This window comes from Melopsittacus undulatus, chromosome 2 (assembly GCF_012275295.1).
Source record: "Melopsittacus undulatus isolate bMelUnd1 chromosome 2, bMelUnd1.mat.Z, whole genome shotgun sequence".
Taxonomy (NCBI): domain Eukaryota; kingdom Metazoa; phylum Chordata; class Aves; order Psittaciformes; family Psittaculidae; genus Melopsittacus; species Melopsittacus undulatus.
Window position 1 is genome coordinate 52,528,548 of NC_047528.1, and position 16,539 is coordinate 52,545,086.

At 40.9% G+C, this 16,539-nt stretch overlaps 1 protein-coding gene across 1 annotated transcript in view; it reads left to right on the plus strand.

Annotated features, from left to right (window-relative positions):
• Positions 1-2,019: 2,019 nt before the first annotated feature.
• IPO5 (importin 5) overlaps positions 2,020-16,539 on the plus strand; it is a 42,901-nt gene continuing 28,381 nt past the window's right edge. Inside the window, exons 1-6 of the mRNA XM_005141123.4 lie at positions 2,020-2,146; positions 6,746-6,826; positions 12,572-12,764; positions 13,244-13,346; positions 13,613-13,709; positions 14,795-14,899. Coding sequence (XP_005141180.2) covers positions 2,063-2,146; positions 6,746-6,826; positions 12,572-12,764; positions 13,244-13,346; positions 13,613-13,709; positions 14,795-14,899 — 663 coding nt within the window. The 5' untranslated portion in view covers positions 2,020-2,062. The remainder of the gene's footprint in view (positions 2,147-6,745; positions 6,827-12,571; positions 12,765-13,243; positions 13,347-13,612; positions 13,710-14,794; positions 14,900-16,539) is intronic.

The following is a 16,539-nucleotide window of genomic DNA, read 5'->3' on the forward strand; positions in this document are numbered from 1 at the left end:
CCTAGGGTTTACATTCCCTCTCCAACCCCTACCAGATACTACATTCTTTAGCTAGTAATCCTACTACAGATTGATGGTAAAATCACTGTTAAGACAAGTTAAGATGAAAGCAAATACATTTATTTGTATACAATACATTAGGAATGTCACTAAAGTTCATACAAACCACAGGTGACAGAAAAGGAGGGTAGTTGTGCTTATTTCAAGATCCCATCCAAAAGGCCCTCCAGAACATGTGACAAGCTATAAACACCTAATCCACACAGCTGGCATCTGAGGGCACGTCGAGGAGAGCACTTCACATTAGAAAGCACGCTTGCTTTCGTAATTCATCTTCACTTTTGGTCCTTCCGAGCTTTCAGTCACCTGAAAACCATCCTCCGGCTCTGCCTGCAATGCTTATTTCAGTCACCAACACACTTCTAAATGCCCCCCACCAGCTCACCGCCTGCTCCCTCCCGCTTCCAGAGCGCTTGCGTCCCCTGGCCACGCCCCAACGGTAGTGCCAACCCCGAGGGCACCACAGACGGTCAGTCAGGGTCTCACAGCCAAACGGGAGGCAGCGTCCCGACTTAGTACACCCTGGGGCAGAACGGCCTCAGTCAGGGAGCGGGGAAGGTTCAGAGCCTCTCACCGTGTGCTCTGTGAACCTTCTATTTTGTGTGAGCGCAGGGAATGCTAGTTAGCTTTTATTCAATCATATACTTGGAATTCGTGAACACAGTGTGCTGCTGACTGCTGTGTGAGAACTGACATAGCTTTGACCAAATCACACAAGCATGGAACCAGATGTGGAGGTACGTGAGGGGTGTGGGACTCATTGGAAGCAGAGCTTGACATAGACCGATATAAACCTATGCATGTATACATATATAAAAGGGTTGTATCCCACATCTCTATGCCTTGGATCCATACATGCACCTGCTACATGAATATATCAGTGAAACTCCTCATAACACACATCTTTTCCACAAGTGTTATGAGAAACAAGTCTTCAGAGGAACGGCTCCGGGAACTGGGGATATTTGGTGTGGAGAAGGCTCAGGGAGAACCTTAGTGCTCTCTACAGCTACCTGAAAGGAGGTTGTAGGGACATAGAGGTTGGTCTCCCAAGTAACAAGTGATACAAGAGGTAATGGCCTCAAGATGCATCAGGTTTACACTGGATATTGGGAATAATTTCTTCACAAAGAGGGTGCTCAGGCATTGGACCAGGCTGCCCAGGGCAGTGGTGGAATCACTGTCCTTGGAAGTGTTCAAAAAGCGTGTAGACGAGGCCCTCAGTGGCACGGTTTAGTGCTGGACTTGGCAATCCTGGGTTAACACTTCATCTTAAAGGTCTTTTCCAAGCTAGACGATTCTGTGCTTTTATTGTGTGATGTGTGCTGAACGGCTTCTGCCGCGAACCCACGACACCCTCACACATCCCACCCACCACACACACTGCCGCCCAGCAGCCCGGGGCCGCTTGGGTCACGGCGCCGGATCCCTGCACTTCAGCGTCGAGGAGCAGCAGCGGCGGCAGCGGCAGACGCCTTGCGATCTCCCGCGCTTTGCTTTCCTTCCCTTCCCCTTCCCCCACCGCCCTGCCCCAGCCCGGCAATCCCGGCACAACCCCTCCTACCCCACACCACCCGACCGCGCCTCTGACCAATCCTGCCGAGATTGCCACAGACACCCGCCAATGAGAATGCCTTTCGCGGCATTTCCCCGCCTCCGTCCCGGGGGTGTACCAATGAGGCAAGAGAAGACGAACGGCCATTCAGGGACGGCTGTACAGTCGCTCTCCACTCCCCCTCTTCCGACCCCGGGCCTGAGTCGCGAGGACGTCACAGGCAAGGCCAGCGAATGAGGGGCGAGGCTCCGAGGGCCGCAGCCAATGGGCGGGCTCGCGAGCACGGCCGGCACAGCCAGCCCCAGGGCGGGGAGCCGGGAGCGGAGCGCGGCGGTGGTTCCGCCCTCTCTCCCTCTAAGTCGGCGGTTGGGGGGGCCGGCATTCCCCCTCCCCGCCTCCCTGTCCCCGCCCTGCCGGCCTGCCTCTCTCTCTTTTCCTTTCGCAGCAATGGCGGCGGCGGAGCAGGAGCAGTTTTACCTTCTCTTGGGTAACCTGCTCAGCCCAGACAATGCGGTCCGCAAACAGGCTGAGGTAACGGCTTCGCCTCGCGACGGCCCTGGCCGACCGGCCGGCCTGTCAGACCTCCGGACCTAACCGGAGGGAGGGAGAGAGGGAGGAAGGAGGTTTACGGGCGGACGGGGGTAGGGAGGCGGCGGGGCCGGCAGAGCCCCACGTGTGAGCAGCGGCACCAGCTGCTGCCGGGGCGGCCCGGGCCTGCTCACCGCCCGTCGACGCCGACTCTCCGGGGAGGAGCTGGGCGATTCTCCTCACCGGGGGCTGTTGCTGTCGTTGGCGAGTGCTCCGGCCGCTGGCGCGCGTGAGGGCCTGAGGAGTCTCGCTCCCTCCGTCGTATCTGGCACCTCCCGGCCTCTACGGCCCCGCGCTCCTCGCTGTGCACGGCCCCGGGGGCTGCTTCCAGCGGTTACCCGTGGCGAGGCAGGGCCTAGGCTGGCTCTGTCTTGGCTAGCCGGCGTGATTGAGCTTAGCCCCAGCTTCGCCGGGAAAGGGAGGTCAGGCGGGTAGCGGGTCCGGTCCTCCCTGACTTGGGAGGGGTGAGGGGGTGTCTGCCCTCCGTGGGTGCGGAGTTCGGAGGAGCGTGATTGAAGCGCTCGGTCTGGCCCCGGCGGGCGGCTGCACGTGTAGCCTCTTCCCGGAGCGGCCCTCGCAGAGGGTTTGTGCTACCCCGGGGGCCTGTCGCCGGCTGAGGCCGTAGCCTTCCCCCGGCCCGCCGAGGTTTTCTTCTGTTGCCAGCCAATAGCTTGGTTTTGAACTTACGTGTATTCAAGTGTTTCGTCAGCTAAGAAATATTTCACTAAAAGAAGCGTTTTCAGTATACTGAGCTTCTCTGTTATCAGCAAAACTTTTCAGATGTGTTATTTCAGCTGAAATGCTTTGTGATGGCTAAGCCACGTTAATTCTTTCTCTCTGTCATGCTTAAGACTCCATTGTCAAGCCTAGTGGGGAATCTCTCCCATTGAATTAAATACTAGCGTCTAGGTTTAGCATGAATTCCCACTGCATGGCTGCATCGGGTCTTTTATCGCTCTGATCACTTCAGCGGTCAGCAGAGTTCAGCGCATTGTTTGGTGAAGAATAAAAAGCGTTGTTTCTGATGGTGCAGTGAAAATGTCTAAAATATAATTTGGGAATGAGAAAGAAGGGAAACATACATTTGCAGAAAGCTAGCAAAGTTCAATATTGATTACCACAGATGTTTTCTAGAGAAGCAGCAAGAATTATTCCCACATTCCTGAACATAGAACTGTAACAGAGGCCATTCCCTGGGAGCTGAGTTTCTTTCTCTTCTCTGCTGCCTGCATGTAACAGAAGAACATTTCTTGTGACTTTTTGGACTTTATTAAAATCATGACAAAGTAAATTTATTGACTGTGTCATAATGTCTGTGAAAGAAAACATTCCTGGAAAAGAAATCTGAAACTTGGATTCTTACAGTTGGTCAGAAACCTGCTTGGAACAGAGTTTGGAGGTTTTTTATCTTCGTAGCTGCGTGTACACTGTAGTCAGAATAAGAAAGCTTAATTGTCATGATTACTAGACTTTTCAAGTACATTGATATTGTATACAAGTACAAGCGAGTAGTGTAACTTTTCCTTATTTAGCTACACTGAATCTGGCATTTGTTTTTGCATATTTCCAAGGTGTATTGCAAATCTTCTTATGGTTTAGGACCATTCAGAGTGGAAAGGTCCTCAGGAGGTCTTTAGTGCAGTCTCCTGCTCAAAGCAGTGTCAGCTATCAGGTCAGACCAGGTCACTGGAGGCTTTGTCCTGCTGGGTCTTAGAAACTCCCAAGAATGGAGGCTGCACAAGCTCTCTGAGCAACCCGCTCCTGCTTGATTGGCTTCTTTGGGCAAAGGATCTGAAAGTCTACCCAGTTCGAACCTTCTTTTTTTCAGCTTATGCCGGTTATCTCTCATTCTTCAACTGTGAAGAAAAATTTGCTTGCTAAAATCATACTCATATGATCTTAGGCATCTGTGTAGTCCATTCGTTTTTTTTTATAGTGTACTTACTGTTGGAAAGCAATATTGAATACCACAGGGATTCAAATCACTACAGGTAGATTGAATAGCAGGTTTTAATTTGTGTCTAATGAAAGCCAGTGAGAAAGCGAAATGGATGGACAGGAACTGAAGGAGACAGACTTGGGTTATTTCTAATAGGTCTGGTCACTGAAATTAGGATGAGGGATGTTCTGTTGAATGCTAGACTTGATGGACATACAGAGTCATGCCCTGTTTGAGTGGGGGTGTAGTGAAAGATGGAAAAAAAAACAAAGGGTGGGGAGGAAAATCCAGTCACCTAAAACCTATTTTTATTTAAGTATTTATGTATATGGAGCTATGTATGCGTTAGCACACTGGTAACTTATTCTGACCAGCTTGCTGAAACCTGATTAATTCATTTTATCTCCCATTAAAAATACTGGAACTTTGTTGACTTTAAAAGCCTGTCTTTCTTTTACCTTCTGATAAAGAAACTTCTGGTGATTTTATGCTCTTTTTTTAATATAAGTTTCTCAAGTTTAGAATAACATGAATACTAAGAGTGGATAGTAGGTATTTGCTTGCATGTATTTTGAAAGTTGGTCATGCTGTGTGAGAAATTTGTACCTCTGGATAAGGTAGCTGGGGAACTAATAGTGAGCTAAAAGAATAGAGTGAAGATGTAGCAGGATCCAGGTACATAATTAGGGTTGTAGCCAAGGGTGATAGTGATGTGGGAGAAGCCAGCAAAGTAGTCCTCCACCAGCACAGGTGGAAGGTTCTGGTCTTGGCCATGTGTTTCTTTTGCCTACCTTGCCCTAGTGTTCTTTAACATCTCTGAATCCGGTTTACAGAACTGACAGAATCATGTCAGTGAACAAAAGGATAGGTTGCTGCCATTTCTAGTGAGTCTAAACAACTCAAAATAAAATTTCACTATTACCCGAATTGGCATGAAAGAAGCCAGCTTTTACAGTGCTTCAGCCATCCACAGAATCATAGCTTCAGGTCCATGCTGGGCCTTTAAGGAACCTTCTTGTTTCTGTATATGTCTTTATATCTGTAGCTAATAGTACAATATAAATACATACGTTCATGGAGATGGTGAATCTGAGAAGATTTTCTATTCTGACCCTAAACCTCATTTAATTTTGCAGTGTTCATGAAATTATTAGATTAAATGCAGGGATTCATTGGGGATTCAGAATCTCATGGACTGTGAGCATTCATTAGTAACTGGAGGGAATATGAATTAAGAACTAACTCCATGAATAAGGCCTACTAGGACACAGGGACAAGAAGGTGGAAGAAGATGATGTCTAACATTAAGTGTGTGATGGGGAAATCGCTTCATTGAAAGAAGCAGGCATATTTGCAAGGTGTGTAAATTTGCTAGAATATTGGAAAGAGCTGCTAAAATGGTAAGAATGTGAAGTAGGTAGGCATGGAACTGATTAAATTATAGTAGGCTTGTTCCTTGAGGATGGGATAGTGAATATTTCGAGGGTGGAGTCATTTATCTTCAAGACTGTATTCACAAAAAACTCTTTCAGAGTCAGTAACTATGGAATTATTTCTGAATGTTTCGGGTGGTTGCTCTTCAGCTTACTGTTACCTACATAGGCTTTGTATATTAGAAACAAGTATTTATACTTTTAAAATGCTTACATATGCCATGTTTTGGATAGTAAAATGTATTTTGCTGTGTGTTCACTCTAGCTTCTAAATAACCTAATTTACAAAGCCATTGCAAGTGTACTGCACAGCAAAAGTGTGTAAGACAGTGTAACTGAACTTCTCATTAAACGCTCCATTTTATTAAGAGGGTTCCTGTGAGGAGGAGACTAAATAGTTGCTCTGAAATTCAGGCAGGAGTTTAGAAATGTAAAGTTCTTATTCCAGACGTACAGTTGAGATGTGTGACTGCTGCCACATGACAATGCAAAGGCTGTAAAGGGTTCAAAAAAAGAACTAAACACTTTTTTTGGCCTGTACATTTGTCAGTGTTTATGAACCTGTTGGTCATAATTCAGTTTCAGGCTTCCAAAGGTCTTAACGCTTCTATGTGATAGAAGATACAATGGTTTCCCAGGAGGATGTGTGTTCCTTATATGTTGTATTTCAAATTTAAATAGAGGAGATTCAGACTGAATGTAAGGAAGAAATCCTTTACTATGAGAGTGGTGAGACACTGGAACAGGCTTTCCAAGGAAATTGTGAATGCTCCATCCCTGGCAGTGTTTAAGGCCAGGCTGGACAACGCTTGAGTGACATGGTCTAGTGAGAGGGGTCCCTGCTCACAGCAGGAGGGTTGAAACAACGTGATCTTAAGATCCTTTCCAACCCAAACCATTCTGTGATTCTGTTTCTTAACTCATTTTGTCAGTGGCCGGTAGCACATATATAGAGCATTCCAATGTGTCAGGTCTTATTAGGTAAATAAAACTTTATTCATGATTTTAAAACAGGTCAGATCATTTTGTTAGGTTTATTTTTTTTCTATGTTATTTTCTATTAACTGTATGGATACTAAAGTTTTTTTAAAAGGAAAGTCAATTCATGTTAGTGCTTAACACGTGCTTTCTAATAATTGTTTACAATAAGCTGCATCTCTTTTTATGCAGGAGACATATGAGAATATTCCAGGTCAATCTAAGATCACATTTCTCCTACAAGCAATCAGGAATACTGCTGCTGCTGAGGAGGTATGTCTCAATAGTCTTTGAATCTTACATTTTTTTTCAAGAGAATTTGAAAAAGAGGGGCAAGAGATCAGTGCTGGTCATTTGGGGATAAATAAATAAGATGGGCATTAACTGAGTCATCTTAATTTATGTTTGTAGAGGAACCACTCATCTAGTTTGATGCATGTCAAGCTTAGTAGCTGGGACTTTTTGATGGAGGATACTTGGTTTCAGATGTAGTCTTTCATAAATAACTGCTTAGATGCCCACTGTTTTCTGGTTCTGTGTTTCATGGGTTCTTCCCTTAAAATGAGTAACTAATATATTACTGTTACTGTGCTGTTCCTTCAAGTTGCAGTTGAGGAATATTTTGCATTTTGGGATCTTGTGCCACAGTGTGTTAATCTTGTATGTAAACTGATGCATCTTGTGCCTCTGAAATAAGAACTGGGGGGAAAATAAGGTAGCAGTTGTTTTACAGATGGTTTTTGTATTTTGTCCTGTTTGGGGAGGATGTGCTCATTAAGTCATTTAGCAGTGTTACAGAATGAATGGAGAGCAGTTTAAGCACTATATGCAGTTTTTCTGCATGTATACAGTAAGTGTACATTTTAGTTATTCCTTAATTTTGTAAAAGCTAGCATACTTTGCAATCAGGTATAGTATTTATTAGTAAAACTATTATTCACTTGGAAATGCAGAGTTGAAGAACTACTAAACTTTCAAGATATTACAAGCTTGAGTCACTTAAAAGTAAAAACATCTGTTGTCCAATAAAACTCTAGATTTGAAAAAGTCAGAAAGATGTAGCATATAGAATTTGTGAACAGTATTCTAAAGAGTGTAAATGTTCTGTTTCTCTCTGGATAACTGTCTCTTCTCTTAGATGGTAATTCGATTTAGAGATAGATGCTATTTGCTTTTTAGTGCTCAGTAAGTATCAGTTTACTAATACTGGTGCTTATCTACCTGCAAAGAAATGTTCTAACAGAATCCTTTAATATTATACTAGCAACTGGCTGCATAAGAGCTATGTGGTTTTCTTTCCTGCCCCTGTGAGGGATTTCAAACAATAAAAGGCTATTGAGTAGTTTCTCCTGTATTTAAATTTGCCATAAAAAAGTAAGATCTGCCACTGCCCTTATTTAATCAGAATGTCATACATGTTAATCAGATAACTGTGCCCTAGAAGTCATAGCTGCACTGCATGTGCTTCTGTTTTGAATACATGTGGTAAGTCTGAATTGACAACTCATGCTTGTGTAAATAAATATTCCATGTATTTAATTATTTTATTACCATTATATCAGCTAAGGAAATAGCCCAATCTACAACTTATTCAGAATCTAGCCAATGAGTTGGAATCCAACTTAACTCAAGTGCAAAGGAGCTTTTCACCTGTAGAAGTTACTCTTAAGGAGACATCAGAGGTTAACATTTGTAGAATAACTTTTCATTTAACTCCACCAATGGATAAATCAAAGAAGTTTAAATATTAGCTCATAATTTAAGAAGACACTAGGTGCTGGACTCAAAAAATATCCTGATAAATATCCAAATAAAACCTGCAAACAACCTCTCTTTCCTGTAAGTCCAAAAACTTAGTACCTAAATAGAGCCATTTAGTGAAGTCATCACTATGCTTCAGCTAAGCATTGCATATAAACATGCAGGAAATCATTCTCTGTGTTCGGTATGGTGCTGCTGTCAACAGGTATGGTTTTGTGTCAGTATACGTTTTATGTAAATCCAGATGTTGGGAAGAATAGTGCATATGTCATCAGGGAATAAAGCTTTGGGCCTGTTGATGTGGCCTCTGAGCACACTGAATGTACAAACACCACTAAATATAGGCTGCTGGAAGAAGCCTGAGAACTTTAAAGATCCCTTGCTCAGGCAATGGGGGAAGCTGGGCTCAGATTCTTCTTCATCCTGAAACCGCTGTATTGCTTTACCCCCTCACAAGAAAATCAAGCTGAAGAAAGTACTCCATCCTGGGATGTGTTATAGAGAATCCAAGATTCATAGGACTATTTGGACAGCAGCTGGGGGAATCCTGACTCTGCAAGCTAGTAGTTTTGGCATTTAAATAGAGAAACAGGGAATTCAGATCCTATTTCCAGGACCCCTTGCATTTGACATTGGAAAAAAATAATATTAAGCTAGATCAGAAATAACTCTTTTGAAACTAACTGTGTAACAGGTTTTCTCCTAACCAAATACTTAAAGTGTGGAAATAATCACCTTTTCCCCTCTCTTCTCATTTCATATTTTCCTGATAGCAGGGTAACACTGTTCATAGAAGTGGAGGGAAGTGTCTGATTTAGCAGCGAGAACACTTCTGTGCCAGATGATATGACAGATGATTTGTACACCTCAGGCTGAAGAGGGGCTTGAGCCCAGGTTTCCAACTTTCTGAACATTTAGTCTCACTGTTACGAAGTTAGGATTCTACTTCTTCCTATGCAACTGCATTTTAAAGGGTTGTGGAGAAAGGTGGTACATATTCACAATTTATATTTGCTGATTTTTATTCTTAGAATGCTTCTCAGGTGTTAGAGGCTGTTTTTTTGCAGTTTTGATTATCCGCATAAGTCTTAGAAAGGAACAGTTCTGCATTTTCTCTTGCATATATTGTCTTCCTAGTTAACTCTAGTTTGGCAGTTTTAAATTGTGTCCTAATTTTCAGTTGACTAGTTTTGAGCCCTGTGAAATACAGTAATAAGTGCTGTGTAAAACTGTGTTTCTGCTGTACTCACAGCCCTCTTAGAGGGCTCTGACCTTTCCCTTCCTCCTCTGTATTGTCACATGAAGGGGTTGCATTTCTTAGTCTGAAAACTACTGCTGTGGGCAGCTTCCTGTTCAGCATTTGGAGGGGAAGGCAGGCAGCCCATGCACTTGCGAGGCACCAAAGCTCTGCCTTTAAGTATGCAGGACCTTAGAATGCTGTGTGCTTTGAATTCTGTGTGGGGCTAGATCCCTAAATGAGGTTGTGAAAGTCCATCTTTCGACTGTGTCCTAAATATTGATTGCTTCCATCCATGCATGTTTTCCTCCTTGAGGACCTAAAATAAAATCACTGACTGTAGTACATGAGATAGTCTTTTGCTTGCAAAGTACATGGAATTACCTGGACAGTTTGGATGCCAGTGGAGAGCATGGTGTCCCAGATTTCTGTTCATAATTCTTATGCTTGCCCTGCAAGTTGGTTGTCTTTTTGCGTGTTGGTTCCATCATCTGTAAAACCCTAGAACATTTTTGTAGCACTAAATTCTATTAATAAGAAGTGATATGTTGAAATTTGAGAATTATGACTACTTCTTATGTTAATAACTTTGACATTCCAACTGTATGTGAGCACCTGAGTAATTCAGAGATGCAGAAGAACCCAGTGGTAGAAGAAAATTCTGCTCTTTTTATGCTTCATTGGAAGTTCCTCTTTTGGGATGTGCACTTTATATTGTTCTTGTTCTCATCAAAAGCTATAGCTACTAAGCTACAGAATTTTAAAATGCTTGTTTGGGTACATATCTTGCAATAATTAAACATGAAAGACCCTTTGGTGTGTGTGAAAAATACATACTTCCGCCTCCGAGCTGACATTAATCCAGCCATGTTCATCTGGCAGTGGTTATTTTCATATATAGGTGAATATCTGCTTAGAGAAAATATGCCATTTATTATTAGAAGTCAATTGCTTCTTTGTCACTCCTTCAAAATTTGCTTTAGGGAATTGGGGAATTCTTTTCTAAGCTAGTAACTATAACCAAGACCTAATTTATCTAATGCTGGTCTTGGGTCTTTCTGTATGCTTTGTTACTTGTATTTTTACTTTGTAATCAGTCTGTGTTTGTCAGTCTTCTAATATTTTTAATTCTTCAGAGGGGGAATTCTTATCTTTGAGACTGTGTGCTTTATTAAGCATAAGCTTTATTCTCTCTGGCCACCTGTTATTCAGGAAAGGAGTAAATGTGAGTTTTTGATGTTGGACATTATGCACAGAAACACAATGTGCTGATTAAGGGAAGACACTGCATTGAAATTTTTGCCTTGTTTAGTCCCAACAAATTTGCTCTGCATTCAAGTTTTTTTCCTGTGTAAGCTCACCATACTAACAAAGAGAAACTAATCTTTCACAATATTGGTGCTTCCAGAGGTGGGAGAAGGAAAGACTCCATTATATTGTGTTGCCCTTAAGGTGCTTGGATACATTGTTAGTGGGATTCCCAGAGGCAGTGGGGAAAGAATCTTTCTCCTACCTAAGTCGCATTCCCCATGCGATGACCTGTTCCTGGAGAACTTTGGCTTACACTGGGAGCTACTGCACAACTGGTGACTGTGATCCTCTTTGTTCATCTGTCTTAGATCTACTAATCCTGTATACATGGTGGCTTTGATCCACAGTGGAGCTGTTAAGGAGATAAGAAATGATCTAGAGTATAGTCCAGTTCTAGCCCTTCCCTTCAGCTAGTATAGAGGTGCTTTGTCTTTGCATACACTACTCTTTGGCTGGATAGGAGAAAGCTAGCTAGATTGGAAGAAAGCACAGTGAGTTTCAAGACTGTGGAACACAAAAAGGAATGGTATCTTGGGGGATGTTCTAGCAATACCCAGTTTTTACAGGGTACATTAGAAGCTGAGACTTGGAGGCAGTTTGTATTCTCATCTGTAGATTATGCTGTAGCAATATAGAGATCTTTGGAAATCAGACTTTGTAAGTTCTGCTGGTCACTGAATACTGTTTAATTCCACTGGCTGTTATAAATGAAACGTTTTTGTTCAAGTACACGTTAAATAAGGATATCTTAGCAGAAAAATAAGAGGGCATGTTACATTGGAGGGTGGGGTTTTTCTGTGAGGAATTTAACATGTATAAGGTTTTGTTATATATGTTAAACTTCAGAAGTTTTGGGATGGTTTTTAATTTGTCTTTCTAGAAACTGATTACTGAACCATCCTGTTTGTGAAGTTACTTAGTGCTTCATGTGTCTTTGCCTTTACTGCATGTGTTGCTCTATTATTTTTAAATTACTCGGCCATGCTTTTTGCTTCTGGCTCCTGTGTATTTGTAAATAAATACAGATATGTAAATTATGCTGTTGTACAGTTGCTTTATGCAAGCAAGAAGCATAGAAGATGGTCATGTGGTATTGAGATTCCTATGCTTATTAAGTTTGAAGAAAATTGTTTTGTTGTAGGTCTGCAAATGGCTGAAAGCTTTGATTTTAGGGTGTTGTTTGGTTGGGTTTTTTTTGTCAAAGTAGAATTTTATTTGCAAAAGTCTAACTTAGAGTTTGGCTGAGAAAGTGAAGGAGGGTTTACAGGTTAATTTTCTGACAAGTCCGTCCCATTAAGTCACTTGTTAATCCAGAAAAACCCATCTGGATTATAATTATCTCAGAAGGTCATTTAAAATAGAAGGAAGTCATGCTTCAAACTTTCTTTCAATAGTGCAGCTATATCCTTAACTTGCCACAAAATATGTCCAAGGTTCATCTCTAGAAAAATACTGAATACCTATGGACTTCATGATTATTTCTTTGAAGAGCTGTAATTGTCAGAAACATGATTATGAGGTCATGTTTCTTTACTGTGTTTTTACTTGCTATTGTAATTGTCATCTGTTGTTGCTTGAAAGGTACTTCATTCACCAAACAAGTACACAGGGAAAACTGGTCATTTGGAAGCATGATGTTGGTCATCTTTCCTCATAAGATTAGGATTATCATATCAAAACACTTTTAACATACTTTTCTTATTTAATAGGCTAGACAAATGGCAGCTGTCCTTCTACGTCGTCTTTTGTCTTCTGCTTTTGAAGAAGTTTATCCAGCTCTTTCACCTGATGATCAGACCTCTATCAAAAGTGGACTGCTGTTGATTATTCAGTTGGAAACACAGTCCAGTATGAGAAAAAAAATCTGTGACATAGTTGCTGAATTGGCCAGGAATTTAATAGGTACTTTATATAAGCTGGTATTGTGGTAAAATGTCTATGTATTGATGGTAGCTGTATTTTTATTTCTTGTTCTCTGATCTTCTGTAGACATTTGCGCATGATGTACTAGCTGATTTCATGGTTTAAAATAAAACCTAATATTTGCTCACATTATCCTTGATCAGATAAAAATAAGATTTCTCAAGTCTGTGTTTTAAATGGCTTGAGTTTAGGTTAGATTCTATTAAGGTTTAGAAATCCAGTTTTGTTTAAATTCTCATGAATGTCATGCTGAACATCTACATCAGTTTCTTTCTTGAGTCCTGTTATGTAACAGTAAGTAGATATCATCATCTGTTCATGAGTGCTTCTTGATTTAACATTTATGCTGTGACTTGGCTTTTTTAATTAACTCCAGTAGTGATGACTGGTTGCCCTACACAGTTTAGATCTAACCACTCTTAAGTTTGTTTATCCTAAAATTTTGTTGTTTCATCTAGATGAAGATGGCAACAACCAGTGGCCAGAAGTTCTGAAATTCTTATTTGACTCTGTCAGCTCTCAGAATGTGGGTCTGCGTGAGGCTGCTCTACATATTTTCTGGTAAACCTTCAGACTTTGCTACACCTTTGCAGGTTAGACAAATCATGGCTGTAAAAATGTAAGAAAAGCTGCCACAACTGAATTAATAAGCAATCATATATTTCATTTTTAACAAGCTATCATGTGTTTTTCATTTATTCTGAGGTATTTTGGTTTACTTAACTCTTACATGTACAGTTACAATCTGTAGCCTGAACAATGGATAAGCTTAAAATAAGGTTAAAACTGTGAATTTTATTAATGTTTTTGTCTTGTCTTGTCCTTAGGAATTTTCCTGGGGTTTTTGGCAATCAGCAGCAACACTATTTGGAGGTCATTAAGAGAATGCTGGTTCAGTGTATGCAAGATCAAGAGCATCCATCAGTAAGACCTTTGCTTGTTTTCCTACTATGTCCTGAGCGTAGGAACTTCATGTAGTAGTCTCAAATATGAAACTTAAACCACAGATTTCAAGCAGAGAATGGCCTTACCTAAAACTGATGTACAGCTGGAGTTTTGATTATGCCTACTGCAAAATAAGAGGGTCAAACCTTCTTATGGTCTTAAAGCTGACTGGCTAGCTTCTGTCTGCACTGCTTAGGCTCAGATTCTTCCCTAGTAGTTATGCTTTGAGAAACCTAATTATAATGGGCCAAAGCAGAGACTGGAGGTTTAGCTAGCAGCATTGAGGGGTCAGACTCCTTGTTAAGCTTTCTTTCTGGCCCTTGTGTTTGCCAGTATAAACACAAAGTATCTCTACACATAGTATCCGTACACGATATGTCTCAAAACTGAATATGCAACAGCTCCTTGGACTGTTTGTGTTTTGCTGTAAGGTTATATTAGCAAGCTTCTTCTGGAAGGCTTCTTATTTATTGATTTGTGCAAAGAATTAGACTTTGAAAATGTTTTTCTTGTTGTGGAAAACGCTGGGCAAGGATAGGAAACCCTGCTGTGGTATATGGGTTCAGTTTGTTGCTCCCCCATGGGTTATTTTTTCTGACCTTTGAAAGTCAACTGACTAACATTTTCTAAAGTACCACAAGTCATGCCTTTAAAGAAGCATGTTTTGAACACTTAGATCACACTTCTTGAGAAATGGGATTTTGACACTTGCGTACACATTTGAAATAGGGAAGGAAGTTGAAAACAATAGTTTTTACCACAAAAAACCCAAAACCAAAACAAAAAAACAAATGCAAACAAAACAAGGGAATACTTGCCACCTCATATGATAAACATTTTTATATCATATAAGACATTCTGAAGATCTTCATTACTGCTTTACCTTAATTTGAAGCAAAATGTAAAATCCATGTTAAAAACCAATTGCTGTATCTATTAGGAAAGTATAAAAGGGAAATGATAATACAAAATATAGTCAAATAATAGGCCTAACATTAGAAGAAAACAAAGGCATGTTTCATTACCAGGTCTTCAAGTTTTTTTGTCCAATCCTTGTCTTCTAGATCAAGACTCTGTCTGCTAGAGCTGCAGCTGCATTTGTACTTGCTAATGAGCACAATCTTCCCCTGCTTAAACATTTTGCAGACTTGCTACCTGGAATCTTGCAGGTAAGAAACCACACAAATAACACTTAATGTGCTTATTACTGTCTGCCTGTATCCAAACAAATTACTGGTCTGCAGATTTGTGTAGCGTATGAATTTTTGTTGAGACCTGGATTAACTCTATCCTAATTAGCCTGGCTTCAGTCCACCAGCAAGACAAACTGGAAACTGATATGGAATCTCATAAATACAAGCTAGTTGATAGTGTTTCGAGGTACATAGTTTAATGCTGATTAATTTACACAGTGTTACCTAGGTATTTTGAGTTAACTAACTCAATCTTACAGCTTTTAAGTTAACCATGAGACTTCAAGTAATCAGTATTTGGGAAATTCATTGACCCATAATATCCTGTATCTGTTCAGTTTAGGGGACAGTGTAGAATTTTCTGAACAAAGATTGTTAGAGTAAAAACAGTCTAGACAAATGATCCTTGTAGTCTTGATAAATTAGGAAATGGCAAACAAAATGCCATTTTAAACTTCATACCATTTCTGAAGCTGGATTAGATCTTTTTTAGGATGGATGAATTTGAGTGAAGTTGGAATTCTAATATAAAATTGTTTACTCTCAGGGGGAAGCTTATTGTAAACCAAACTAGAGATGGAAAAGGTTTGAGGACCGAATGACAACAATTTCACAATACAGTTCTCTTTGTGTATCAAGAAAAAGTCAAAATAACCAAGTACCTGTGATAACAGTGGTAGTGAGCTTTTTGCAAATTTAAATTAGGCTAAATTCAAGTTAAAGACTGAGTGCTTGCTATAGTCAGTACAGCAGGTCCCTTTTGACAGTGTGAGCTGTAAACCTTGTCTGTGTGTGCTTTATGGCAAGCTGAAGAAATACTGTGCCAAGTTTGCTGGCTTCTGCAATTGATGGAATTCTACTTCATCTTAAATGCAAACTGAGGAGAATTTATTAAAATAAGCCAAACTTGAAAATGTTCTGTAGTGTATACAAGTATTTTGATATTGAGGTCACTGTTTGGTGATTAGTCCCTGTCTGTGACTTTGGCAATAACAGTTGTATTGTTCAAAAATTGTAGCTGGTTGAGAGGACTTTGGCTACTGAGTGCTGCATGAGTGGGAGTGAAGCAGGGTTTGATGTGGGCATGCCATTTGTCTTAATGTTTGCCAATTAAATAGTATGCTGTTTTTAGACTTCAGACTGGTAGCCCACTTTGTGTGCTGTAAGTTTCAGTGCTACTATTTTAGGCTGTAAAAACACATGCACTTGGCTTACATTTTCAAGCTTCATTTTGCAAGTACACAGCACAGAACTGTGCTATGAAGTCTGCCTTTTTAAAGTACTTATTGCAAGAAGGACTAGATTTTCTGGCTGTGGTAACGCAAGATTGATATGAAGATCTGAGTTTATAAATAGGAGATGGGATGTGCTAGAATAGTGGTGAGTGACCTTTGGAAATAGTTGGATGCTTTTTTCGTTGCTGTTGAAGTTAATTTTGAAATATTGGTGTGGTAAAAAAGCTGTAAGTAAAAGTCTGACTTGGCAATCCAGTCCTTTTCCTAAAATATGTAATGGTTATGGTGAAAATTAAACTTTCAGTACTAATACTTGGAACTTTTAGATGCAAGAGATTTATCTTGCAGTGGAGGTAAAAGCAGCTGGAACTTCAGCTTACT